Here is a 23,512-nt window from a genome sequence, read left to right on the forward strand (position 1 = left end):
GCGATGTGTGTGTGTGTGTGTGTGTGTGTGTGTGTGTGTGTGTGTGTGTGTGTGTGTGTGTGTGTGTGTGTGTGTGTGTGTGTGTGTGTGTGTGTGTGTGTGTGTGTGTGTGTGTGTGTGTTTGTGCCCATTCATGCTACACATCCTGTCTCTGTACCAGTGGTGTAAAGTTACTAAGTACATTTACTCAAGTACTGCACTTAAGTACAATTTTTAGGTATTTTGACTTTACCGGAGTATTTCCCATTTCTGTACTTTCTACTCCACTACATCTCAGAGGCAAATATTGTACTTTTACTCCATTACAATTATTTGAAAACTTTACTAACTAGTTACTTTGTAGATCTTGATTATTATTACAAAACATACATTACCCACTTCAGCCCTATATACATTTCGGCCATTTGAAAAAAGGCGATCTACAAGCTCAGCATCGTGACGCATTGTGAGCTTGTAGATCTTCTATTTTCAAAAGATTTGTATACATTTTATACCGGGAGAGGCACGCACGCACACACACACACACACACACACACACACACACACACACACACACACACACACACACACACACACACACACACACACACACACACACACACACACACACACACACACACACACACACGCAGTCCTTCGAACGCTAGATGTGAATTTGTAGTACGGTATTCTACATTTCAAAACTTGTGAAAGGGGACATTTGCATAATGAGTACTTTCTAATTTTGGTACTTTAAGTGCATTTCGATGCCAATACCTTTTGTACTTTAACTCAAGGAAATGTTGAATTCCTGGACTTTTCCTTGTAACACAGTATATTTCTACACTGCAGCATTGATACTATTTACTTAACCCATTAAGACCTGGAACTGTGTAATTTTTAGATTTGAGCTAAAAAGCATTATTTTACACTTTGGGCTATTCAAAAATAGCAGATATACAAGCTCATAGCGCGGCACCGAGTGCCGCACTACGAGCTTGTATATCTGCTATTTTTGAAAAATCGTGAAAATGTGTGCAAATCTTTGAGTATATACATATATTTTAAAGCGAACATCTTAACTCAAATCTTTGCTTCTGGGGGGTCCCTGGAACAAGATATTTTGATGGGGGTCCGCGGCCAAATACATATCATTTTAGGGGTCCTTGACATGAAAAAGATTGAGCACCACTGATATAGAAACATACGTTTTTCAGAAAACTGTTGAGATTTAGGAGACATGTAGAATCGACTTAAGGTCTCAATGGGTTAAGTAAGGAATGAGAGTGCTTTTTTTCCACCACTGCTCTGTACAGTACCTTGCAGTTCCAGTCGTCCTACAGTAGCTCTGCAGCCCCGGGGTTTTTCTTCACTGCAGATCTTGCCCGGGGCAGCAGAAAGCAGGGTAGCTCCTCAGGGACCATCTGCAGCACACAGTGTGCACTAGATGGATGGAGAGCTGGATGGATGGATGGATGGGGGGGTAACTGGAGGGGAGGACGGATGACAAGACTTCCAGAAACCATGGCATTTTTAACCCATTAAGACCGGGAACGCGTCTGTGTCTATTTTTAAGATTTCTTTGGGGCTATTCAAAAATAGCAGATCTACAAGCTCATAGCGCGGCACCGAGTGCCGCGCTATGAGCTTGTAGGTCTGCTATTTTTGATGAATTTGTGAAAGATTTGTGCAAATCTTTGAATATATATATTTTTAAAGCGAACATTTGTTACTCAAATCTTTGCTGGAACAACATATTTTGAGATGGGCGTCTGTGGCCAAATACATATAGTTTTGAGTGGTCCTTGACATGAAAAAGTTTGAGAACCACTGATTATTGCAACAAAAGTTTTTTTTTTTAAACTGTTAGGATGTAGAAGATTTAGCAAATATTTGAGTTAGAAACGTTTGCTTTAAAATATATATATATTAAAAGATTTGCACACATTTTCATGATTTTTCCCCAAAAAATGCAGATCTACAACCACGGCACTCGATGAGCTTGTAGATCTGTTATTTTTGAATAGCAAAAGTATAAGATGATGGTTAAAGTGGTTAAAATCTAAAATGACAGATGCTTTCCCGGTCTTACTGGGTTAAGCAGCATCACCTCTGGGCTAATGCCTCCCAGCTCTCTCTCTCTCTCTCTCTCTCTCTGTTTCTCGGCCCACTGCACACGGATCCAAATTCTGTCATAACAATAAGAATTAGAATAGTACGAATAATAAACTTCACTTGTACAGCGCTTCTCAAAAGATGGTTAGAAAGTGTCTGACAAAAGGAGATGAAATACAGCAACGGTATAAAGAATTAAAAAGTGTCAAATCAAATTTAATTTGAAACCAAATATAGAAAAAAAGGCATACATTAGAGAGAACAGGGATAAACGAGGCAATACAATGAATACTATAAAAGGTTAGATTTAACAGATACTGACTTTTCTATTAGATATTCAATGCTCCTGTATTACAATTCTTTGACTGCTTCCCTGCCAGAACATCTTTTGAGCCAGTTTGGGTAGGGTTGCCATTGTCAACCGTCCTTGTCTTTTCTTTCTTTTTCCTTTTATTTATTCAGGGAAGCCCATTGAGAGCAAGCTCTCTTTTTCAAGGACGCCCAGATAACAACAGATCAAATACATATATAATGAGAAACAATAACAAACATTTGGAATCACATTACAATGTCACAGATGCAAATAAACATAGTGTTACATGAAACGGGTGCAGAGTCACTATGTAGTGTGTCCTCAAGAAGCACCCTGAATGTCTCTATTGAACTTCAGGTGGATGTGTCAGGGCAGACAGTGAGCGAACACAGATGCAGAACACAGACAAAGGAGACGTGTATAGAAAGTAAACTTAAGTGTCCTTTATTCAAAACTGAGATACAGGCTTCTAAAGCCGAAGTATAACTGAACGTAGGATTTCACCACAGAAGGTCCAAAGTAGCTAAGAACGAAAAGCAGTCCTACTTGTAGATCTCTTCTGTAATCTTCTGTCTCCAGGCTTTTTATTTTCCTTCGCGTTTTGCTCAAAAATAAGAGCCTGGACAAGCCTGTTGACGTTCCTGGAATAGGAAGTGTTTCATTTCCCCAACCAACCAAGAGTGCAGTGGGCGTCGCTCCAAAATGTTGTGACGTCACGGCTCTCAATAGACCATAGTCACACGGCGGCCATATTGCCATTAAGTCAATGAAATGCCACCCCAGTTGCCACAGCAACGCAATGTTAAATTCCAAAATGGCCGCCGTGTGAATATGAACTATGCTGCACATTGTGGGGGAGAAGGAGGGGCATGGGGCGGGGGCTCACGGACAGATCGGTGAACCAATGGAATCTCACCGATTTTTTTCTCCGGAGATTTTGAACCCGCCCCTCTAGGACCAGATATCAAGACACGCTAGGGCAGCCTAGGCTGACTGTGGATGAGGACTAGTGTTACTGGAGGTTCAAGAATGAATCTGGTTCTTAAGCAAAGCAAACACCTTAACTGACCTAGTACTAGCTGCACCAGCGTGTGCACTAGCTGGAAAATATCTTTAAGCACTGCGTGCTGTCACAGCCAGGTATACAGTAAGTAGCCAGCCAGGTAATTGCCAGGACACACCTCCCCACAAGCAGAGTGCAGCTCCAACCTAATGGACAAACGAGCAGAAGTTTAAAGAGACAGTACAGACTTCCAAGCCGCCATGACAGGTTGGCAGCCCTAAGTTTGGGCCGGTCTCTGCACACTGATTTGGAAACGTTGGGTTAAAGAATCATCCAGCACATTAATGAACATCTGCGTCAAGCCAGCCCTGCAAAGTTTTATGTGCAGTACTTTATATGATCCTGTTATGAAGTTATTATTCAACTGTGTGTGTGGGTTGAATTAATTGGCCACAAGTGATGCCAAGTAGCTCTGAAGCGTTCTCCCCCCCCCTTTCTTGTCTAATGTGTCTTTAATGTTGTTCCATGCCGTCGTGGTCCGTGCCCAGCTGACTTTGAGTCAGCGCCAGTGGGGCTCAATGTATTACAGCAGCGACGAGAGGCATTCGACTGTCCAGCAGTGCAGCCGCACAGCTTTGATGTTTTGGATACTGTGTGTGTGGTGTGTGTGTGTGTGTGTGTGTGTGTGTGTGAGAGAGCTAAAATGTGCTTTACAGGACATTGTTAGCCAGGGATACTGTGGACAGTCTGGACACACACTCAAACGGCAATGATTCAGTGTGAGACTGGTCTGCTATGTCCATTAAATGTGCTTCCCTGTGACACACACACACACACACACACACACACACACACACACACACACACACACACACACACACTCGCGCGCTGCAATGATTCAGGTTGAGCCCGGTCTGCTGTGTCCAGTAAATGTGCCTCCCTGTGACATGCAAGGTCTTATTCCACATTAATGTGTCCTGTTGGTGGCCACTGCCTGCTGCTGAACTCTGCCCTCGTTCCACATTCTGTGCTTTGGATAACCTTGGGGAGCAATACGGTGGTATAGTCTGTTGTGGATTTCGTCTGCTTTATATTATGCCTTTGTTGTGTTGAGATGTGTTACTCCCCGTCAACTTCCCCTGATCTATCCATCACAGATACAGGCAAAAAATGGAAGTCCCTCCCACATCCTTAACCAGACCTTAAAGCAATTTGAACCTTGCATTGTGGACACTTACAGAAGTCAAATTATTGACAAACATCTAACTGTTGTTTCTCTGCTCTGTGAGTGAGAAACCAGAAATAGTGTATTTTCTAGACACTCTTAATCATCAATCATAATCATCTTCTCTGGTCGACACTCACACAGAGGGGTGGATATTTATCTTTTCTCTGGCCCACACACACACACACACACACACACACACACACACACACACACACACACACACACACACACACACACACACACACACACACACACACACAGAGGGGTGGATATTAAGTCTGGCGGGGCCCACATTTGAGTGGGCAGAAGTTCACTTAAAACGTGTAGACACAAATCAATCATCATAGATGGTAGAACCACATGAGAGAAACTCGATAAGTTTGAAAGTGCTGCATTATTTATGGAATGAGAAGGGGAAAAAAGGGTCTTGCTGATTTAACTATCACCTCAAATAGACCTAATGCTAAAGCAGAATCATTTCTATGATGTTGGTTATCAAATAGCTGAGGGCGGGAACATGCCACCTATTTTCAATGGATCCCACTCTAGTATTTAGCCCAGAAGTATCCTTAAAATCTCTCCAGCGTCACTATGCGTGGGAAAGACAGTGGAGAGGACTCAGAGGAGAGGGATTAGGCAACATCCGCTGTATGGAGTTAGTATATTGTCTGTAGAACTACTTGAAGCCGTGACACCGCTGCTGTCGCGAGCCGCATTTGTCGCAACAATCCAAGTTTTAAACGCATAAATTGGTTCCAAATGAGCTAGAACATGACAGTGAAGTAAAATGGCAATATGTTTTCTTAATTGGCCTGTCAGCTTAAATCAGCAAAGCAGAAAAATATAAATACATGAGAAAGCCTACAGAAGAGCTACTGTATAGGCTTGTTGTTGGAGAAGGAACAACACGTGCTTGCCTCGGGCCTTCACGGGGGGGGGGGGGGGGGGGGAGCGTGGGGCTCAAGTTTTCCTGTGCCGACCTCCAGGTTTGAAGGCGTGATCTATTAACCCATTAAGACCTGAGGCCGATTCTACCAAATGTTTTCTAAATCCTAATAGTTTTCTATGTTTGACTTGCTTTCCTTGCCTAACCCAAACCAAATCTCCCTTGCTTCCTCTTAGTCTTAGCTTATTGTTTTTAGCCTTTTTAACTTTTTTCTTTTCTTTTGCTCCTAATAAAATTGATTTTAAGCTGTTTTGTAAAGCGACTTTGGGTACTAAGTAAAGCGCTATATAAGTCTGATGTATTATTATTATTATTATGTTGATATAATATCAGTGGTTCTCAAACTTTTTCATGTCAAGGACCCCCAAAATCATATCTATTTGGCCGCAAACAGCCATCTCAAAACATTTAGTTCCAGGGACCCCCAGAAGCAAAGATTTGAGTTACAAATGTTCACTTTAAAAAAATATATATTCAAAGATTTGCAAAAATGTTCACGATTTAAAAACAATAGCAGATCTACAAGCTCATAGCGCGGCACTCGGTGCCGCGCTATGAGCTTGTATATCTGCTATTTTTGAATAGCCTAAAGTGTAACAAAAAAAAGTGGTTACATCTGAAACGACAGATGCGTTCCCGACCCGGTCTTAGTGGCTTAATGGACTCGGCAGGCTCTCGTCGGCCAGCCGAGCCACTGTGTGTGTGGGAGGGTCAGTGGAATGTCGCTCCACTGACTGGGAGTGTGTGACAGCGGGGAGGCTTGAGTGCAAGGGCAGACGGGCCACCGTCTCCCCTGGGGAGAATTAAATGCCCTCACACAGTGAGGCGGGCAAGAAGCGGCGCCCGCCACTCCTGAATGCACTCGCTTGTCTTTTACAGCTGGACACACTGGACCAGAGGTGTCCCACTCACAGTGCCTGGCCTTTGTGCTCTGGGGGGCACAGATAACATGCATATTGCTTAAAATACACACATGTGTGGAGATGCTTGGACCTGTACACACACACACGCACACACACACACACACACACACACACGCACACACACACAGGCACACACAGGCACATACAGTACACAGGAACAAAGAGCCTTCAGTACCTTTCCTCTGTGGCTGTGGCACAGAGCCGTGTAGTGCATTCATTGCCCACGGGGGACACGTGCACACATGCAATAAGAGCATGCAAGTACACATACCAGGGCTGACCTCGATTATTCGAATAGTCGACTAATCAGTCGAGGGGTGTCTGAGTCGACTGCTAATATCTTAGTCGAATTATGAAAGAAAAACAAAAACATTTAAAAAAAAAAATATTATTCGACTGAGAGATTGGCCTAGTTTGTTATATTAATTGACTAATAGTTTGCCAACAATAGGATATACATCATGATTTATTGGGAGAAACCAAGCAAGTATATAAATCAGACATTAAGCACCCCTACAGCCCAAATGGAATGTTCCTCTATTGCATAACATATTTTTTTACATGATTTGACTGAGAGATTGCTCAGTCAAATCAAACTGACTCGACTGACCAGTCTCAGTCGACTCTTTTTTTGTTTGTTTTTGTTTTGGGTGTTGCATTAGTCGACTGCCAGTCGGCTATTGGCAATTAGTCGCCAATCGTATTCGACTATACAAATCCTTAGTCGGGGACAGGCCTAACGCATACACACAAATGCACGCACACGCTAGCACAGTATGGCTGTCCATTGATCTACATGTCTCTTGAATTCTGTTGGTGACAGCATTTTTAGAAGTAGTAGTTATTATCATAACATTAACTGCCAGAATGCTGAAAAAAGGACTTATGGTGTTAAACCTGTGTTTTCACCCGGTGTCGCATGATCGCATCACATCTCAACACTTCTGCCGGGCTCAGGCAAGTCGCCCTGCAGACTGGGCTTAACGTCACCTCCTCATTTGCTTTAGAATTCTTATGTCTTTTTTTGTGTCGTTTCTCCCTCCTTTGGCTTCTCCAGATGTGGGGAGAGCAGTGCACGCTCCAGCACACATCACAGAGAAGGTCGTGGAGCTGTTTAGGAGTAAAAATGAGTTCACCTTCCTGGCCTCCATCCAGCAGAAGTCGGCCACGTCGGGAGTCATATTCTCCATCCACGAGTCGGAACACAGGTAACGGCATCTTTAATACGTTTCTTTATTGGGCGGCTTTCTCCTGCACCCCACCCCCGCCACCTGTCGGCATGATTTTACACTTTGAGAGGTTTGTTTTTCTGAAATAGAAGCCTGAAATGAATTCTCTTGGCCTGTTCGTGCCTGAGACATCTGCAGGTGAATTTTCAGCTGGCAGTAAGATCAATTTCAGATTGCCCCGGCTATGTCTGTGAATAAGTGGGGAGAAGGGCAGAGGAAGTTGTTAGAGAGCAGGATGCAGGACTTATACTGCCTGTATTCTTTGGACAAAAGCTGAGCAGCTATTCAGGAACTCGTTGTTGAGATGAACCGGACAGTAGAGAACTATTGAAAGGAAGAGGGCAAAAGGCAGAGAGGGAGGGCTTTTGGTCTCAAGTGCTGAAGTTAAAACATGTACATAAATGGCACATTTGGAACAGAAATGAAGGCATGCTGAAACTAGGCTACTGTAATTTAATTAGAAAGTTACAACATAGGAGCAAAAACAAGCATTGCCGTTATTTTAAAATGTGTAAATGGCACCCTTGCATCTTTAGTCATACCTCAATCTGCTATTGTGCAGTCGTTCCCAAACTGGGGGTCGGGGACGGGGGCTGCCCGCCCAAATGATTTTGGGGGGTCCCCAGATGATTAGCTTATAACATGCAGTATACTGTAAGTGTATACAGTGTACAGTATCTGCACATTTCTAACGTGATTTAGGGACTCTAAATACCTCTAAAATAAAAAAATAAAAACAAATAAGACCATTACTACGTCAAAAGTAACCAGCAAACTATACAATAAAAAATGGTCAAACATTGCCCAAATGGTCAAATATTACCTAAGAAAGATGCAAAAATTGTGAGAATAGCCGGTGTACAAGCTCACACATTGCGACCCTTTGCGAGGCGTTGTGGGCTTGGACATGTAGTTCGGCCATTTTCACAATATTCATCTGTGGAACCGAGTCAAACTAAATGTAATGCCTGAACTCCTACAATTCCAAGTGCTTGTCAGGGTGGGGGGTCCCCAGTTCAAATATGATTATTTTGGGGGGTCACAGCCTGAAAAGTTTGAGAACCCTTGTAGTGTACTGTATAACACATTACAGTATCACCACAAATAATTGTGTACTGTACATGCAATGTACTTTACCCTGAGACCACAAATATTTCATTGTTCATTGAACATTTCATGTTAAATGTAATTGCATGGCTCAGCGGGTTGCCTGCAAATCAGAAGGTTCCTGGTTCGATCTCATTCCTTTTGATATTCTGTCCTTGAGCAAGACACTGAACCCCTAACTGCTCACTGGACGCTGTTCAATAGCTGCCCACTGCTGCTACAGTAATAGTTAGGATAGGTTAAATCAGTGGTTCTCAGACTTTTTGTGCCCAAGGCACAACAATGGGCAAGTCAAAATCTCAAGGCACACCAATAGCAATCTACAAGCGCGTCAAATCGCGACATGTTTCTACCATGCTGGTATCTTTACTGTCTTTCATTGTTAATTTACCTCAAATTCCACATATTTCCAGACAGCAAAAGTCAAGCCAAATCTCGCTATGGAGAGATCGAAAGACTAATCGCAATATTCATTCGCTTTTGTCCAGAACACTGTCTTATATTTGTCAATCAAAACAGTTCATGGTTTATTTATGTCGTCTTCAGAAAGGTGACATTGTGACAACAAGACCCGCAAACAATGTGATTTTTACTTGTAAACCGTACTGTTATATTGTTGTTTTTTTAACCATAAATGAAATATTTTACATATCGTTGCTGTCGGGTAGAAACCTTGTGTGTCCTTTTTTTAACAGCCAACCTACAAGCTCACAGCTCAAGTTGTGAGCTTACAGTAGTTCTGCTAAAAAGATTGTAGATCTGCTAAATCTGAAATATGGAGATACAAGGTTTCTGCCCGACAGCAACAATATATTGTTGGTGCTCCTTATATGTTAGTGCGGGTGCTCCTTCATTTTTTTTACTGGTGCTCGCATAACATTTAGGGCTGCAGGAAAAAAATCGATTTGAATTAAAAAATCGATTCTCATGTTTGACAATTCAGAATCGATTCTCATTTTCAAAAGATCGATTTTCCAACCCAAAAAAAATTAGTATAATGGCATTTTTGAGAAGTGGCAAGTTCTGGGCTGAATCGGAAAAAAACGTTTTGAATCGAGAATCGCTTGTTTTGAAAAAAATCTGGAAAAATCTGAATCGTGACCCCAAGAATCGGAATCGAATCGTGAGATAGCAGAAGATTCACAGCCCTAATGACATTAAACCTACATGAGAATTTGCCCTATTACATCATAGCCAACAAGGAGTGTGCCGATATATCGTCCCACGATATATCGCGATACGTTTTCGTGACGATATGTATCGTTTTGGGAAAAAAAAATATTGTTTTGAAAAAAAAGTTTTTTTTGTTTTTGTTTTTACAATCATAATAATCGGGCATGTAAACAGCCCCGAGGTGAAAAGGGTGACAACATGTTTTTTTTTTCGGGGTCAGGTGTCACACTATTGCCCTATTTGGATTCAAAACGGCTATTGTAGCTGAAAAGCTACAAGTTTGCATGTCTGAATAATGCAAAAACAGAACTAGTATTTGTTTCGTTTCGTGAAATTAGTGTATCGGCACACCCCTATAGCCAACCATGGAGAAGTGGAGTATATTCAGTCCTTGTATTATGCCTAAAAAAAGAATTGGTTGTCACCTGGACTCGTCTCATAGTCACGGCACAGCAGTGTGCCTCCTCTGCACACAAGGGAACCACTGGAATAAATGCAGGGAGGGGACACATTCCAGATACTGAACAAATGTAGCCAACTAGCAGCGAAACGTTCCGTTTCCCCCGTTTCCCTTCCCCAAACCTGAATGTGTAATGTCTCTGGAGATGTGGGGTTGTCTTTAACACATTAAGACCGGGAAAGCATGTGTGTCATTTTTAGATTTCTTTGGCAGATAAAAAAATAGCAGATCTGCATTTTGGGAAAAAATTGAAGATTTGTGCAAATCTTTGAATATCTATATATTTTGAAAGCGATCATTTTTAACTCAAATCTTTGCTTCTGCGGGTCCCTGGAACAAAATATTTTACAAATGTTCACTTTAAAAAAAATATATTCAGACATTTGCACAAATCTTTTAAAAAATAGCAGATCTACAAACTCATAGCGCGGCACCGAGTGCCGCGCTATGAGCTTGTATATCTGCTATTTTTTAATAGCCAAAGAAATCAAAAAAATGACACTGATGCGCACCCGGGCCTTAATGAGTTAACTGAGTACATAAAGAATTCCAATTGAGCTGTCCCAGAACACTGGCACACAATAACCGGTCCATCGGTCTCCTTGCTTGGCCTAATTTTCCCTTTGAGTATTATCATGTGCACATCGATAACAGTCAAGTTTGGCCATCCTATCGTGGAAGTCTTCAAATGGATTTGAATGGATTGAATATGTTGTACTACTACTGCTGCTGCTGCTGCTGCAGGGCAGCAAAGAAAGAGCGTCACGTACACGGTGTGAAACCATACAAATAAATTGCTTTATTTATTTATAAAAGGGCTGGCCGTGCGCTGCATTGATTTTCACTCTCTGCTCTGAAGGTATAAGTGGGTGTGTGGAGGTTAACACAGTTATTACGGTATGGAAGGCCGTGTGTGTGTGTGTGTGTGTGTGTGTGTGTGTGTGTGTGTGTGTGTGTGTGTGTGTGTGTGTGTGTGTGTGTGTGTGTGTGTGTGTGTGTGTGTGTGTGTGTGTGTGTGTGTGTGTGTGTGTGTGTGTGTGTGTGTGTGTGTGTGTGTGTGTGTGCATGTGTGTGCATGTGTGTGAGATAGGGGTTTCAAGGTTTGAGCCAGCAGGAGAAGAAACATATTTTTTTAAAGATAAATGTTAGTATCCATTTGCACAAACCTGAAATGCATCCTTTGCATTTACCCATCCTAAGTACTAGGAGCAGTATGCAACAGTTTTTTTTTAACAGTGCCTGGGAAGTGTTTAGGGGTTAAATGTCTCACTCTCTCACACAATGATCAAGCCAGTGAGCTTCCAATTCCCAGACAGCATCTATAACTCCTGACCCATGGTCACCCTGTGGAGAAAGTAAGACAAAAGTGTGTGTGTGTGTGTGTGTGTGTGTGTGTGTGTACACACATTTTTTTGAGTGCAGACTCACAGTTACTATAGCCCCTGCTGAGCTCCTAGAGTGACCTTGAAAATTCCCACCTCACTTTACTCCATGTGTTACTCTCTCTCTCTCTCTCCCTCTCCCTCTCCCTCTCCCATGCACACGTGCACACGTATACACGTGCACACATATACTCTCTCATTACCTGCGGGCCTAATTGTTGCGCAGCAGGCTGGCCAAACAGCGGTGTGGCTAAATGGAGCCAACTGACTGTAATCCTCCTCCTTCAGGCTCCAAGACAGAATGACACACTCCACGCAGCATATTGAGCTCTCTGGAGTACTCTCAGACTAAGCAAATGTAGCATTAAAGGGCCATTCAACGGTGCTCACATACAACCAACAGTCCCTTGGATTCTCCTGCGAGTGGAATTTGACAATTTTGAAGTGTTTAATCCTGCGTTACTCGTCGGCATAACATTATATCATTTGAAAACGACGGGAGGGACTCCTGTTCATAAACACTTTCTCTCTGGAACGCCTTGGGGTGGTTTTAAAGACATTCAGAAAGCTTAGGATGATGCATTTTGGATGCTACTGTGAGACCTTTTCTGTTTAATACTTTGATTCTGTTTTCAAGAACCTTTAAAATAGTCAATGGTTCAGCACTGTATGACCACGATCAAGCGCATACTAATTAGTTATTACCCTGTACTCAGCCATGCACGATGGGGTAATGTAATCAGACCTGTTTGTTGTGTTTGATTGTTAGCAAGATAAGTTAAGAATGGATCTTCATGAAATATGGAGGGAAGGTTCAATAGGCTGCTCGAAGCGATTATTAACTCTTGATCAAAAATATCAAAGGTCAAGTTCACAATCAAAGTCAAGGTCTGACCTTTAGCAAAATAAGTAAAAAAACTGATGGACAGATTTTCATGAGACTTGTTACTGTACATACTATTTACTGTACCCAAAGACTTAATAAACATTTTGGATTGAAAAGTTAAAATGCCAAGGCCACGATCAAGAAGTGTTCCAAAGGTACAGATGCATTTGTTGAATTTTTATGAACATCACAATAAGTAAGAGTTTTTAATGAAGTTATATGATGCTATACAGTTATAGCCTGGTTCCAGACGAATCTGCCATTACAAAAAAAACATTGCCCTTGCAGATTAGGTCTAGCCCCTCTCAATAGAGATTTTATTAATCTCCCTCCGAAGTTGTGAGGGACCAATCAGAGCCCAGTATGCATATATGGGGCGGTTTTATCACCAGAGGCATTTTTTTGTATTTGACCCTCGGAAATGCAGTGATATTAGTCTGGCCATGCCAGGCTAATACAGTTATACAGGTATTTTGTGAGAGATACAGTTGTATCTACCACTTATACACTGGTGAATCTTTGATTTGTCTTTGAGTTCTTTCAATGACACTGACCTTTTTACCAGTTTTTAACTGGATTTGTACTGAACTGTACTCAATTGGAGGAGCTATTTTGAGAGTTTTCGGCTAGCTGTGATATCTTACTGCTGTCTTCTCTGGGGAATGACTGGTAGGTCTGTGTGGAATGAATACAACAGTGCCTGTAACCTTCATCTGGCCTGGACAAAAACAACATTGTGCTCCTCTTTTGCTCTGTTCGTGGTTTGTATGCTTTGTTTGGCTGTTGGATACAATCCAGGATAATGCACGCTCATCCAAAAACAAATGGGTGCACCTGTTGTACGTGACGAAGACCGCACGGGTCAAGACGTTGTACAGATCATCGATAGAGCATCTGAAATGTTGTGCGGAAAATCCTTTGTTTTCTTGTTTGGCCATCACTCGGATCCTTTCGGCTTACCTGTTAGATCCCCCTTGCCTGCTGTCCCTGCTTTCGGCTTAGCTTGTGTGTGCATGTGTGGACACACAAGCTCCCCAGTCAACAGACATTCCTTTTTGGATTTTCTTCCTAATTTCAAATTCCGTGGATTGCTGACGTTGGATTTAACCCATTGAGACTTGGAACTGTCTCATTTTTAGATTTGAGCTAAAAAGCATTATTTTACACTTTGGGCTATTAAAGAATAGCAGATATACAAGCTCATAGCGCGGCACCGAGTGCCGCGCTACGAGCTTGTAGATCTGCTATTTTTGAAAAATCGTGAAAATGTGTGCAAATCTTTGAATATATATATTTTTAAAGCGAACATTTTTAACTCAAATCTTTGCTTCTGGTGGGTCCCTGGAACAAGATATTTTGATGGGGGTCCGCGGCCAAATACATATAATTTTGGGGGTCCTTGACATGAAAAAGATTGAGCACCACTGATATTGAAACATATGTTTTTCAGAAAACTGTTGAGATTTAGGAGACATGTAGAATCGGCTTCAGGTCTCAATGGGTTAACAACATAGCTGTGGATGATTCTTCTGGTCAGGCTGCTTCAGTTCCTTCAGTGATGCACCAGACTAGTGCCCCAAATGCATACAACTGAACTGTATGGACTCTTATGTTTACAGCTCTGTCCCAGACACTTTGATGTGCTCATCATGATCTGGGAATTGTGCGTAGAGCATTGTACTGTCAAAGGAGGGCGGGACTACTTTAATCTACAGTAGTGCTAGAATAGCAACATCTGAATCCGACCGTTCCGCTGAGCCTGCCATTTCCCAGACATCAATTAATTGTTCAAACACACGTTCACTGAACACAAAAGCCCTGCTCATAATGCCATTGTTGACAATGCCTTTGAAGTCATCTGCTTAGCTGGCTGCAACCAAATGATCACTACACAGCAAAATCCTCAATGTTCATTTATTCATTTGTACTGTAATTCTCAGATTTAAACCAACACAGAGGATTTCACATTGTACCTGAACCATTTGAATGCAGCCAACAAAGCCAACCGTGTCATTACAGACAGAGGGCCTTATATCTTCCGTGACCGGCATTATGCCCTAGAACTTATTTTAGCATCTTGTGCAAGCGTTATCACATCTAACCCACGCTTGACTACTTTGCGCTATAGATTGTCTAGCACAGCGCAGTGCGCCGAGTTTGCACGCAGAGGTGTGTTAATCTTAAAGTGAGGGGTGTTCTAGGCACAAAGCTATCTTCCCCAAAGATCTTTATCATAGACTTGCAATGTTACATTTCACATTGCAAGAACTGCACTGACTGCTGCTGCTCTTTCCAACTGCTGAGCTGCACTTTCTATGCCTGTTATGTCTATGCTGACTGAGTTTTGCTTCGACACACAACGGTATCATCGATGTACAAGCCCAAAAACGCATCGCGGAAGTGTCTTGTTGTGGGTTTGTAGATCGGCGATTTTCGACGTGCGATACCATCGTGCGTTGAAGTATGAACTGAGATTATTAAGGCATGAAATGCACCACAACTCGCAGAGTTCTCAACCGATTTATACGCGGTTTGGTTTGTATGATATGAGGATAAAGAATGCTGGCTTTCATACCAAAATGCTTACGTCGATTGTAAAAATAATATAGCCTAACTTATAAAACAAAATAACTTTTTGTCTGTTGTTGCAGTGAATGGATATGAATCATATAATACAGCAGTATTTTATTATTAGCCTTTAAGTACAAAACGGTGTAGTACTTAATCATAATGTTTTGCTTATGCCCAGGCGCGCGGGAAGTACTTAACAGCCAGGGGGGCTGAGCGTCGGGGGAATCCGCTTGACGCATGCATACGCGCGCGATTTGTTTGCGGTTTCGGGTCGAAAAATTTGCGGGTTTGGGTGGGTTTTGGCACTTTTTTCCTTTACTTTATTTCGGTTAGGGTTAGGGTTAGGTTAGGGTTACGTTATTTAATTCTCGTTCTCATAAAAAAAAAAAAAAAAAAAAAAAATCCCTTCCCATCACCAGGGGGGCTGCAGCCCCCGTAGCCCCCCAGTTCCTGCGCCACTGCTTATGCCATAACTTATGTCTGTCTTTCACAAATGAATGACTACTACTACGGCTGGGCCGATCAAAATAAACTAGTATTGTACATATAGTACAAGTTTTTTTTTACCCAGCGGATTGTGAAGCCAGGCACCTAATCCAAACTAAGGCTGCAACAACTAATCGATTACATTGGTTAAAATTGATGACTAAATTCGTTCCAAACGAATTTGATTATTTATTTTTTATCTGCAACGAATCGTGGCTGTTTTTTGAAACCAATCAAGGCTGTTTTTCCACTTTTTTACTGCGCTGGCCGTGGCTAAGCTAAGGAGGCGTGAACCTTCTTGCTTCCCTTACCATCTGCCGAGTTGCGCATGCGCAATAACGAGCGCGAAGCAAAGTTGAAAACGAGCATGGCGGCGCCCTATGCACAACTTACCGAGAACGTCACAATGAAAAGGATTACCTGCAATATCTGTAATGGACTTTGCTTGGCAGTCCACAATGCGGGAGCATTAAGAGCAGGCACGTTGCATTATGCAGTAGATCGCCTCGTTGTTGGCTCGCTAGCCCTGGACAGAGTCAAAACGGAAGAGGAAAACGTTGAGTGAGTGATGACCTGATACAGTAGGCAGGCTGTACACTGGATCCGACTGATCCGATTCCCACTGAGCATTAAATAGACACCCATTAAACTATAGTATCTATTAGAGATGCGTGGATGGGCTTTTTCGTCACCCTAATCCGTGTGTACACATTCCTCATCCATCTGTCATCCGGACAAATTAATTATATTATCCTATTTATAGACCGCACCGACCGAATCATCCCCATGTCAAATTATTATAATTTTTTTTGCATTCCCCAACGTTACTTTTCATAGCTTTCATGTGAGATCACTGAAATGGTTTTATTTTTGCACAGCACTCGAACCTATGGAGGCCGCTCTAACTGTACTGAAGGCAATGGGATTCTATATGGATTACTACTTGTACTCCAACTTTTTAGAAAAGCGCTATATAAATTGTATGTATTAATTATTTGTATTATCATTATTATCAATTAAAGGTAGGGTAAGTGATTTACTTTGGTTAAAATAAGTGTTAAATAGCTCTATATTCTGATAGTACTCATTGCTATAGAGTGTTTGTTCAGTAAAAGGAGTCTCCATGTCTCTCCAGCTCTTTATTAAACAGAAAATGCATTTTCAGTGCTCTCTCCTGATTGGCATAAAGTTTGTCACCTACCTGAACATATATTCTGATATATATATTCTATATATGACGTATATTCTGTTTACTAAAGAGCTGGAGAGACCCCTGTGACCGAACAAACGCTCTGTAGCAATGATTACTCTCTATTTGCCCCTGTAGTTTGCTGAGAAAGTTTGAAAATCCTTGTCAAAACTTCCAATACTGTTGGGTAAAAGTCATGCCTCATTTTGTAGCTCCGATCCGAAGTGAAAAAACTAACAACATTTCAATGACCATCTAGTTGCTGCCTTTAGAATAACTTTTTCATTTTTGTTTGACTTTTCAGCTCCACGTTTTATTTGGACTGTGTATTGCTTTTTTTACCGTATTACCTTGGGAGGTTGTATTCACTATTTTATTTGATTATGATGCATACTGTATGTGGGAAAATCACTGCCACCCCAGACAATACCCCACATGGACTTAATCTGAAAAACCATTGTGTCGTGTCTGTTTGGAGGCGTATACAGTGTGAGTGTAATTAAATTGGGGGGACGGGATTGAGCTGTGTCGGGCTTGATTCAGACGCTGCACTCCACCATGAGCCTGGATTTGTCGCTATCCCTCAGAGGCCCTCTTTGCAGGCCCTGTTAGAGCCCTCAGCATGTGCCCATTCTCTCCTATTATAATGTATCCCCTTGCATTCAGACGACTAACGGAACACGCTAGCTCCTACCGCTTGGCCAAATCCAATCATACATTCCTTGGCTCTCCCTCTCTGCTTCTCCGTCACTCTGCTGGCACAATCACACCGTCCTCTCTTGCCCTCTGCCTCACTGTCCCGGTATGATAATACACCCCCCCCCCCGCCCCCCCCGTCCCACCTTCGCCGCTCGCTTCCTCTCAAAGGGAAAAGGTCTTTTGAATGCAAGCATTTCTTGGTACCTATTGCAAAAAGTCCAGTATCGGGGAATGGGAGGCAAGGTTTATTACTGCTCCGGCAGACTGAATAGAACAAAGGGAACCCGTTTTTTTTTTCTTCTGCCGAGCCAGCAGTTTCCCGGGTCCAAGTCACACTTCCATTGTCAGCATGCAGAGGTAGCTCTGTGATGAGCAAACTCAAAGCCTCCCATCTCCATCTCCTCTCGTCACCTACGTTAAAGCACTCAGCACACCAAAGGTGTACCCCGCTGCCCCAGTCCTCCCCAGACGCTCTGTGCATCTTGCTGGGGCTTTTGTCACATTCCGGAGGCCCATATTTCCTCCCCTCAGTTCATTGGCACGTTCTTTATAGGCTCTTCCCCCTTTCATGGAAAACATTCTGAATTTCTCAGTGGAGGCAGGCTCATGCTTCAGTTGAAAAGAAGCCAAGGTGGACCAGTGAGAGTTGCATGCCCAAATGAAACCAGACTTTTTTTTTTGTCAAAGGGGCCGAGCTGCGGGACCCGGAGATTTGGGTGGCTTTGAGGCTTGGGCGAGTTAGAGAGAAGAATGCCTCATGTTTTATAAGGCTGGTGCAGGAATGAGGGAGAAGACATGTATTTAAATATATACAATATCAGGGCTAAAATTCCCACCAAAGAAACCACCAACAACAATATTTTTTATGCGATTTTTATTTTTCATTGATTCAAAAAATTACTATAGCAGTACAGTTTACAAGTAACATAAAACTGTGTAAATTAAAAACCACATGGCAGGCCACCACTGGAGCTTTATGCAATATCGGGGGGGCCAGGATTTAAAATAGGGTCTCCTGGCGTTCTGTCCTTCCATCCATCTCTTCACTGAGACGGAGGCATCAAACATCTCCAGAGAAGTTCCCTCTACACAGATTTTGTTCACTTCTAATTGTTTGCTTTGATTTATATATTTTTAGCGGTGCCAACCGCTCTAAGCTTGACTTTGTCCGTATGTCCGTCCGTCCGTGGAAGCACGGGATGCGCACGGGATTTCAAACAGCTATAACTCCAGTTTGCAGCATGCCACCAAGTCCAAATATGGTATGTGGACTTAGACCACCAATAGGGACGAGCATGAATTGCTGAAGATAGCAAAGAGCGGTCCAGGGACCCCCAGCGTATGTTATGTTTGTCCGTCCGTGGAAGCACGGGATGAGCACGGGATTTCAAACAGCTATAACTCCAGTTTGCAGCATGCCACCAAGTCCAAATATGGCATATGGACTTAGACCACCAATAGGGACGAGCATGAATTGCTGAAGTTATCAAAGAGGAGTCCAGGGACCCCCAGTGTATGTTATGTCCGTCCGTCCGTGGAAGCACGGGATGAGCACGGGATTTCAAACAGCTATAACTCCAGTTTGCAGCATGCCACCAAGTCCAAATTTGGTATGTGGACTTAGACCACCAATAGGGACGAGCATGAATTGCTGAAGCCCCGCCCCGTCTGTCTTCCCATTGGCTGGCCTTTAAACAGGCATAACTCAAGTTCACAGTATGCTAGGGAGTACAAATTTTGTACATGGACTAAAACCACCAATAGGGCCCCAAAGGCACCGCTTCCTTCACACAGGGTGTGTTTTTTTTTAATATTGTGCAGCAGCTCGTGCCCGCGTCTCTCATTCACGATGTGAGTCTCAGCAATCGACCTGTCTCGTTTCTCAGCTTGAAAATACTTGTGAAAAAAAACATTTTTCTTGACACACCGCAAGATCACACATAAAGTGCTGAAATGTCAGCTCATCAGCACCCAGCGACAACTCTGCTCTGCTGTGTCAATGAGCAAACCATCTCCGTGCTAAAGAGCACCAGAGCACCTACTCACAACTCACAAGGCATGTTTTTTTTCCCCGGATGGCAGGAGAAGACGAGCACTCGTTTTGGTTCAGTCGACCTCCCATTTGGTTTGGTCACAAATGCTGCCAATTACATTTTGGGGCGCCCATAACATTTCTGGAGCATATGTGTCTAAAACAAAGTTTTCAAGTCCTGAATGTCATATTCATAATATATTGATATTTCTGTGACAAGAGTAGCTAATTAATGGAGCAGATAATCGGAGAGTTCGTTCACTATTCAGTGAATAGGCATTGTACTATACTGTATATTCTCCCCTCAGTCAGTCTATTCTCAATATTGGATCATTATGTCTGCCTAGATCACAGCTGTCTAAACTATTTGCAGAGAATGAGAACAAAAATAAATATCCCCTGTCAATTTTGCGTTGTATTCAAAGGGACAGTTCACCCAAAAATGTACTTATTTCCTATCGATTACACACGCCATGAAGCCTTGAATTCATAGAGATATTTTTGTTTTGGTCGCTTTCCTAAGTTGACACTTAGTCTCCTACCGGAGCCGCCGCCATTCATCAAATTATTGGCTTCGAAATAAGACAAAAACTAAAAAGTCTCCATGAATTCAAGTCTCCATGGGGTGTAAGTGTCCGGGTAGCTCAGTCGGTAGAGCTCTCGCCTTCAGACCAAAAGGTCATGGGTTCGAATCCCGGGCACCGCCAACTCAGCGCATGAGTAGCACGGCTTGGGTGCGGCAAGTCGTGCGGTAAGTACTGGGAGCTGAGGATAGGTGTGGCGCTCCACCTCAGCAATCCATCTCCCAGGGGTCTAGCGCATTGTAACAGGGACAGACTCCTGCGTGTTACTCGGCTGATACCGACAATAAGCCACCCCCCGACCTACCTACTTATTATGGGGTGCGTAATCGATAGAAAAAAAAAGTCATTTGGGGCATGAACTATTCCTTTAATCATTACTTCTTTGCACTTTACAAAAATAAGAAATATTTTCATCTTCCAGAGCAAACAAGTTGTTGTTGAACCAGAACTAACTTGTTTGTCTTTCTTGGTGACGGAGATTATGTGCAACAATTTGTGCACAGTAGAGAGAGGTGGAGCATACCTACGGCAACGCCCTTCGAACTTGAACCAGACTTAGAGCCAGCCACATGTAGTTGAAAGAATTTGAGCTTCATTGAAAGCATACCGTCTTCCTCCAGAGCTTTAATTTTTTTTTTTACCAAATCCAAGAATAAACTCCACCCTGTCCAGCTACTGAGTGGGTGACTGACCTGTTCACCAAATCTCTGCACGACGCTAAGGCAGGATATTTTTCAACAGGTCCTGTACACACACACACACACACACACACAAGCAGCCATCCCTTCCGTTATGACCAAGAACACCTGTCATCTCAACATTTGCTTGCCAAGAGCTGTCACCTAACTCAAGCAGGCTTTGCAGAACTCTTCCCCCGCACACTGCCAAAAATCTCCTACTCACTATTCCTATAGCATTGTCTGGAAGGCTGCTACACTTTATTGCTGTTTCTGTATTACATAAGCACAGATTTTTTGCATTGCTCACCTTGTAATGTGCACCGTTGCACGCTAGCTACTTTTCAGTGTCACGACATTAACCCTTTAAGACCTGGAACGCCTCCGTGTCACTTATTTCAATTTCATTGGCTATTCAAAAATAGCAGATCTACAAGCTCACAGCGCGGCACCGAGTGCCGAGCTATGAGCTTGTAGATCTGCTATTTTTTTTGTATTCGTGAAAGATCCTAAGAAAAAACTTATGTTGCTATAATATCAGTGGTTTTCAAACTTTTTCATGTCAAGGACCCCCAAAATGATATGTATTTGGCCGGACCCCCATCTCAAAATATGTTGTTCCAGGGACCCCCCAGAAGCAAAGATTTGAGTAAGAAAAAAAAAATATATATATATTCAAAGATTTGCACACATTTTCAAGATTTTTCAAAAGTGCCGCGCTATGAGCTTGTATATCTGCTATTTTTGAATAGCCAAAGAAATCAAAAAATGACACAGATGCGTTCCAGGTCTTAATGGTTTAATGACATGCTTTAAAGATCACAACTTATTTCATGCATCTCACCCTATACTCTGCATAAATGGCACCCTGGACCAACACACTACTTACTGTACATCTCAGCACGACTAATGTACACCTGCACACCTACCGTACTGCCATACATAGCAGTTGACTGTTGAATGTAAGAACGGTACTGTATAGTCACTCTAAATACCATCTGTGATATAGTGTACTGTATAGTCTTAACTACACATTTTATAAGCAAGAGAATCTCATTCCCATACTTGATATGTGATGTCGGAATACAATTGGACATACCAGCAAATATCCTGTAAAGTGATACTTTTTTAAAATAATAATTATTGTTATAATTTATTATTTTAATCTAGCATGGCTGCGTTGTTCTTCGAGTTCCTCCTGCCCTTAAAATAAAAAAGCCAATAAAGGAAGCTTTGCGTCAGTTGGATGACGCCAGGCTGAAGAGCCCTCGTTTTGCCCCTCATTCAATGCAAATGATTCTTGTGCAAATGACAAGTGCAAGCAGCTCTCTCTCCTTCAGCGTGATTGAAATGAGCTGTCGGGTCAGTGCCCAATGCGGCCACAGAGTGATGTATTCATTTAATTTCAGACCGATGACATGCTGTATAAATCCACTCTCCTTGCTGGGCTCGTGCTCCCCCACACACACACACACACACACACACACACACGCGCACACGCACACACACACACACACACACACACACACACACACACACACACACACACACACACACACACACACACACACACACACACACACACACACACACTCGCATGCTAACACACAACGTGCACACAAACACACACACACACACACACACACACACACACACACACACACACACACACACACACACATGCACACAAATACACGTGTGCAAACACTAACAAATGAGCCCGCACATACAGAATATGCAGCCGGAGCAGCCACCATCTCCATCTACGTAAATGCAATTTAATATCCTAGGAAAAGTACTTCCCTGCGATGCTTGTTAATTTGCTCACTGTTAATCGTTTCAATATTAGCACAACCCTCTCACCCCTTCATTCTCAGGCATTTGTATTATTTAGCCCATTAAGACCTGGAACGCATCTGTGTCACTTTTTCATTTGAGCTAAAAAGCATTATTTTATGCTTTGGTTATTCAAAAATAGCAGATATACAAGCTCATAGCGCGGCACCGAGTGCCGCGCTATGAGCTTGTAGATCTGCTATTTTTGAAAAATCGTGAAAATTTGTGCAAATCTTTGAATATATATTGTTTAAAGCGAACATTTTTAACTCTATTCTTTGCTTATGGGGGGTCCCTGGAACAACATATTTTGAGATGGGGGTCGGCGGCCAAATACGTATAATTTCGGGGGTCCTTGACATGAAAAAGTTTGAGAACCACTGATATTGAAACATACGTTTTTTTTCAGAATACTGTTGGGATTTTGAAGACATTTGTAGAATCGGCTTCAGGTATTAATGGGTTAAAAAAGGCTCCCCAGAGAACTATGAAAGCCCCAAGACCAGAAGTCCTAGATGTCTGTGTCCCTGTGTCGATTTAGTCGGAGCGGGCTTACCTGTAATTCTGGGATCGTGTCATTAGCTCTGCTAGATGGAAACAAACATCCATCCAAGACCTTTGGCCTTTCGTAATTCATACTTGGGCGGTGTATTAATTCCTTAGAGAGGAAGTGTTGTTTGTGTTGAGTTCTGAT

At 42.6% G+C, this 23,512-nt stretch overlaps 1 protein-coding gene across 1 annotated transcript in view; it reads left to right on the plus strand.

The window, feature by feature from the left end:
* LOC311049653 (protein kinase C-binding protein NELL1-like) overlaps positions 1–23,512 on the plus strand; it is a 289,822-nt gene that overhangs the window by 22,791 nt on the left and 243,519 nt on the right. Inside the window, exon 3 of the mRNA XM_084063406.1 lies at positions 7,565–7,715. Within this exon, the coding sequence (XP_083919532.1) occupies positions 7,565–7,715 (151 nt within the window). The remainder of the gene's footprint in view (positions 1–7,564; positions 7,716–23,512) is intronic.

The sequence above is a fragment of the Gymnoscopelus microlampas genome, assembly GCF_963454915.1.
Source record: "Gymnoscopelus microlampas genome assembly, chromosome: 1".
Lineage (NCBI taxonomy): Eukaryota > Metazoa > Chordata > Actinopteri > Myctophiformes > Myctophidae > Gymnoscopelus > Gymnoscopelus microlampas.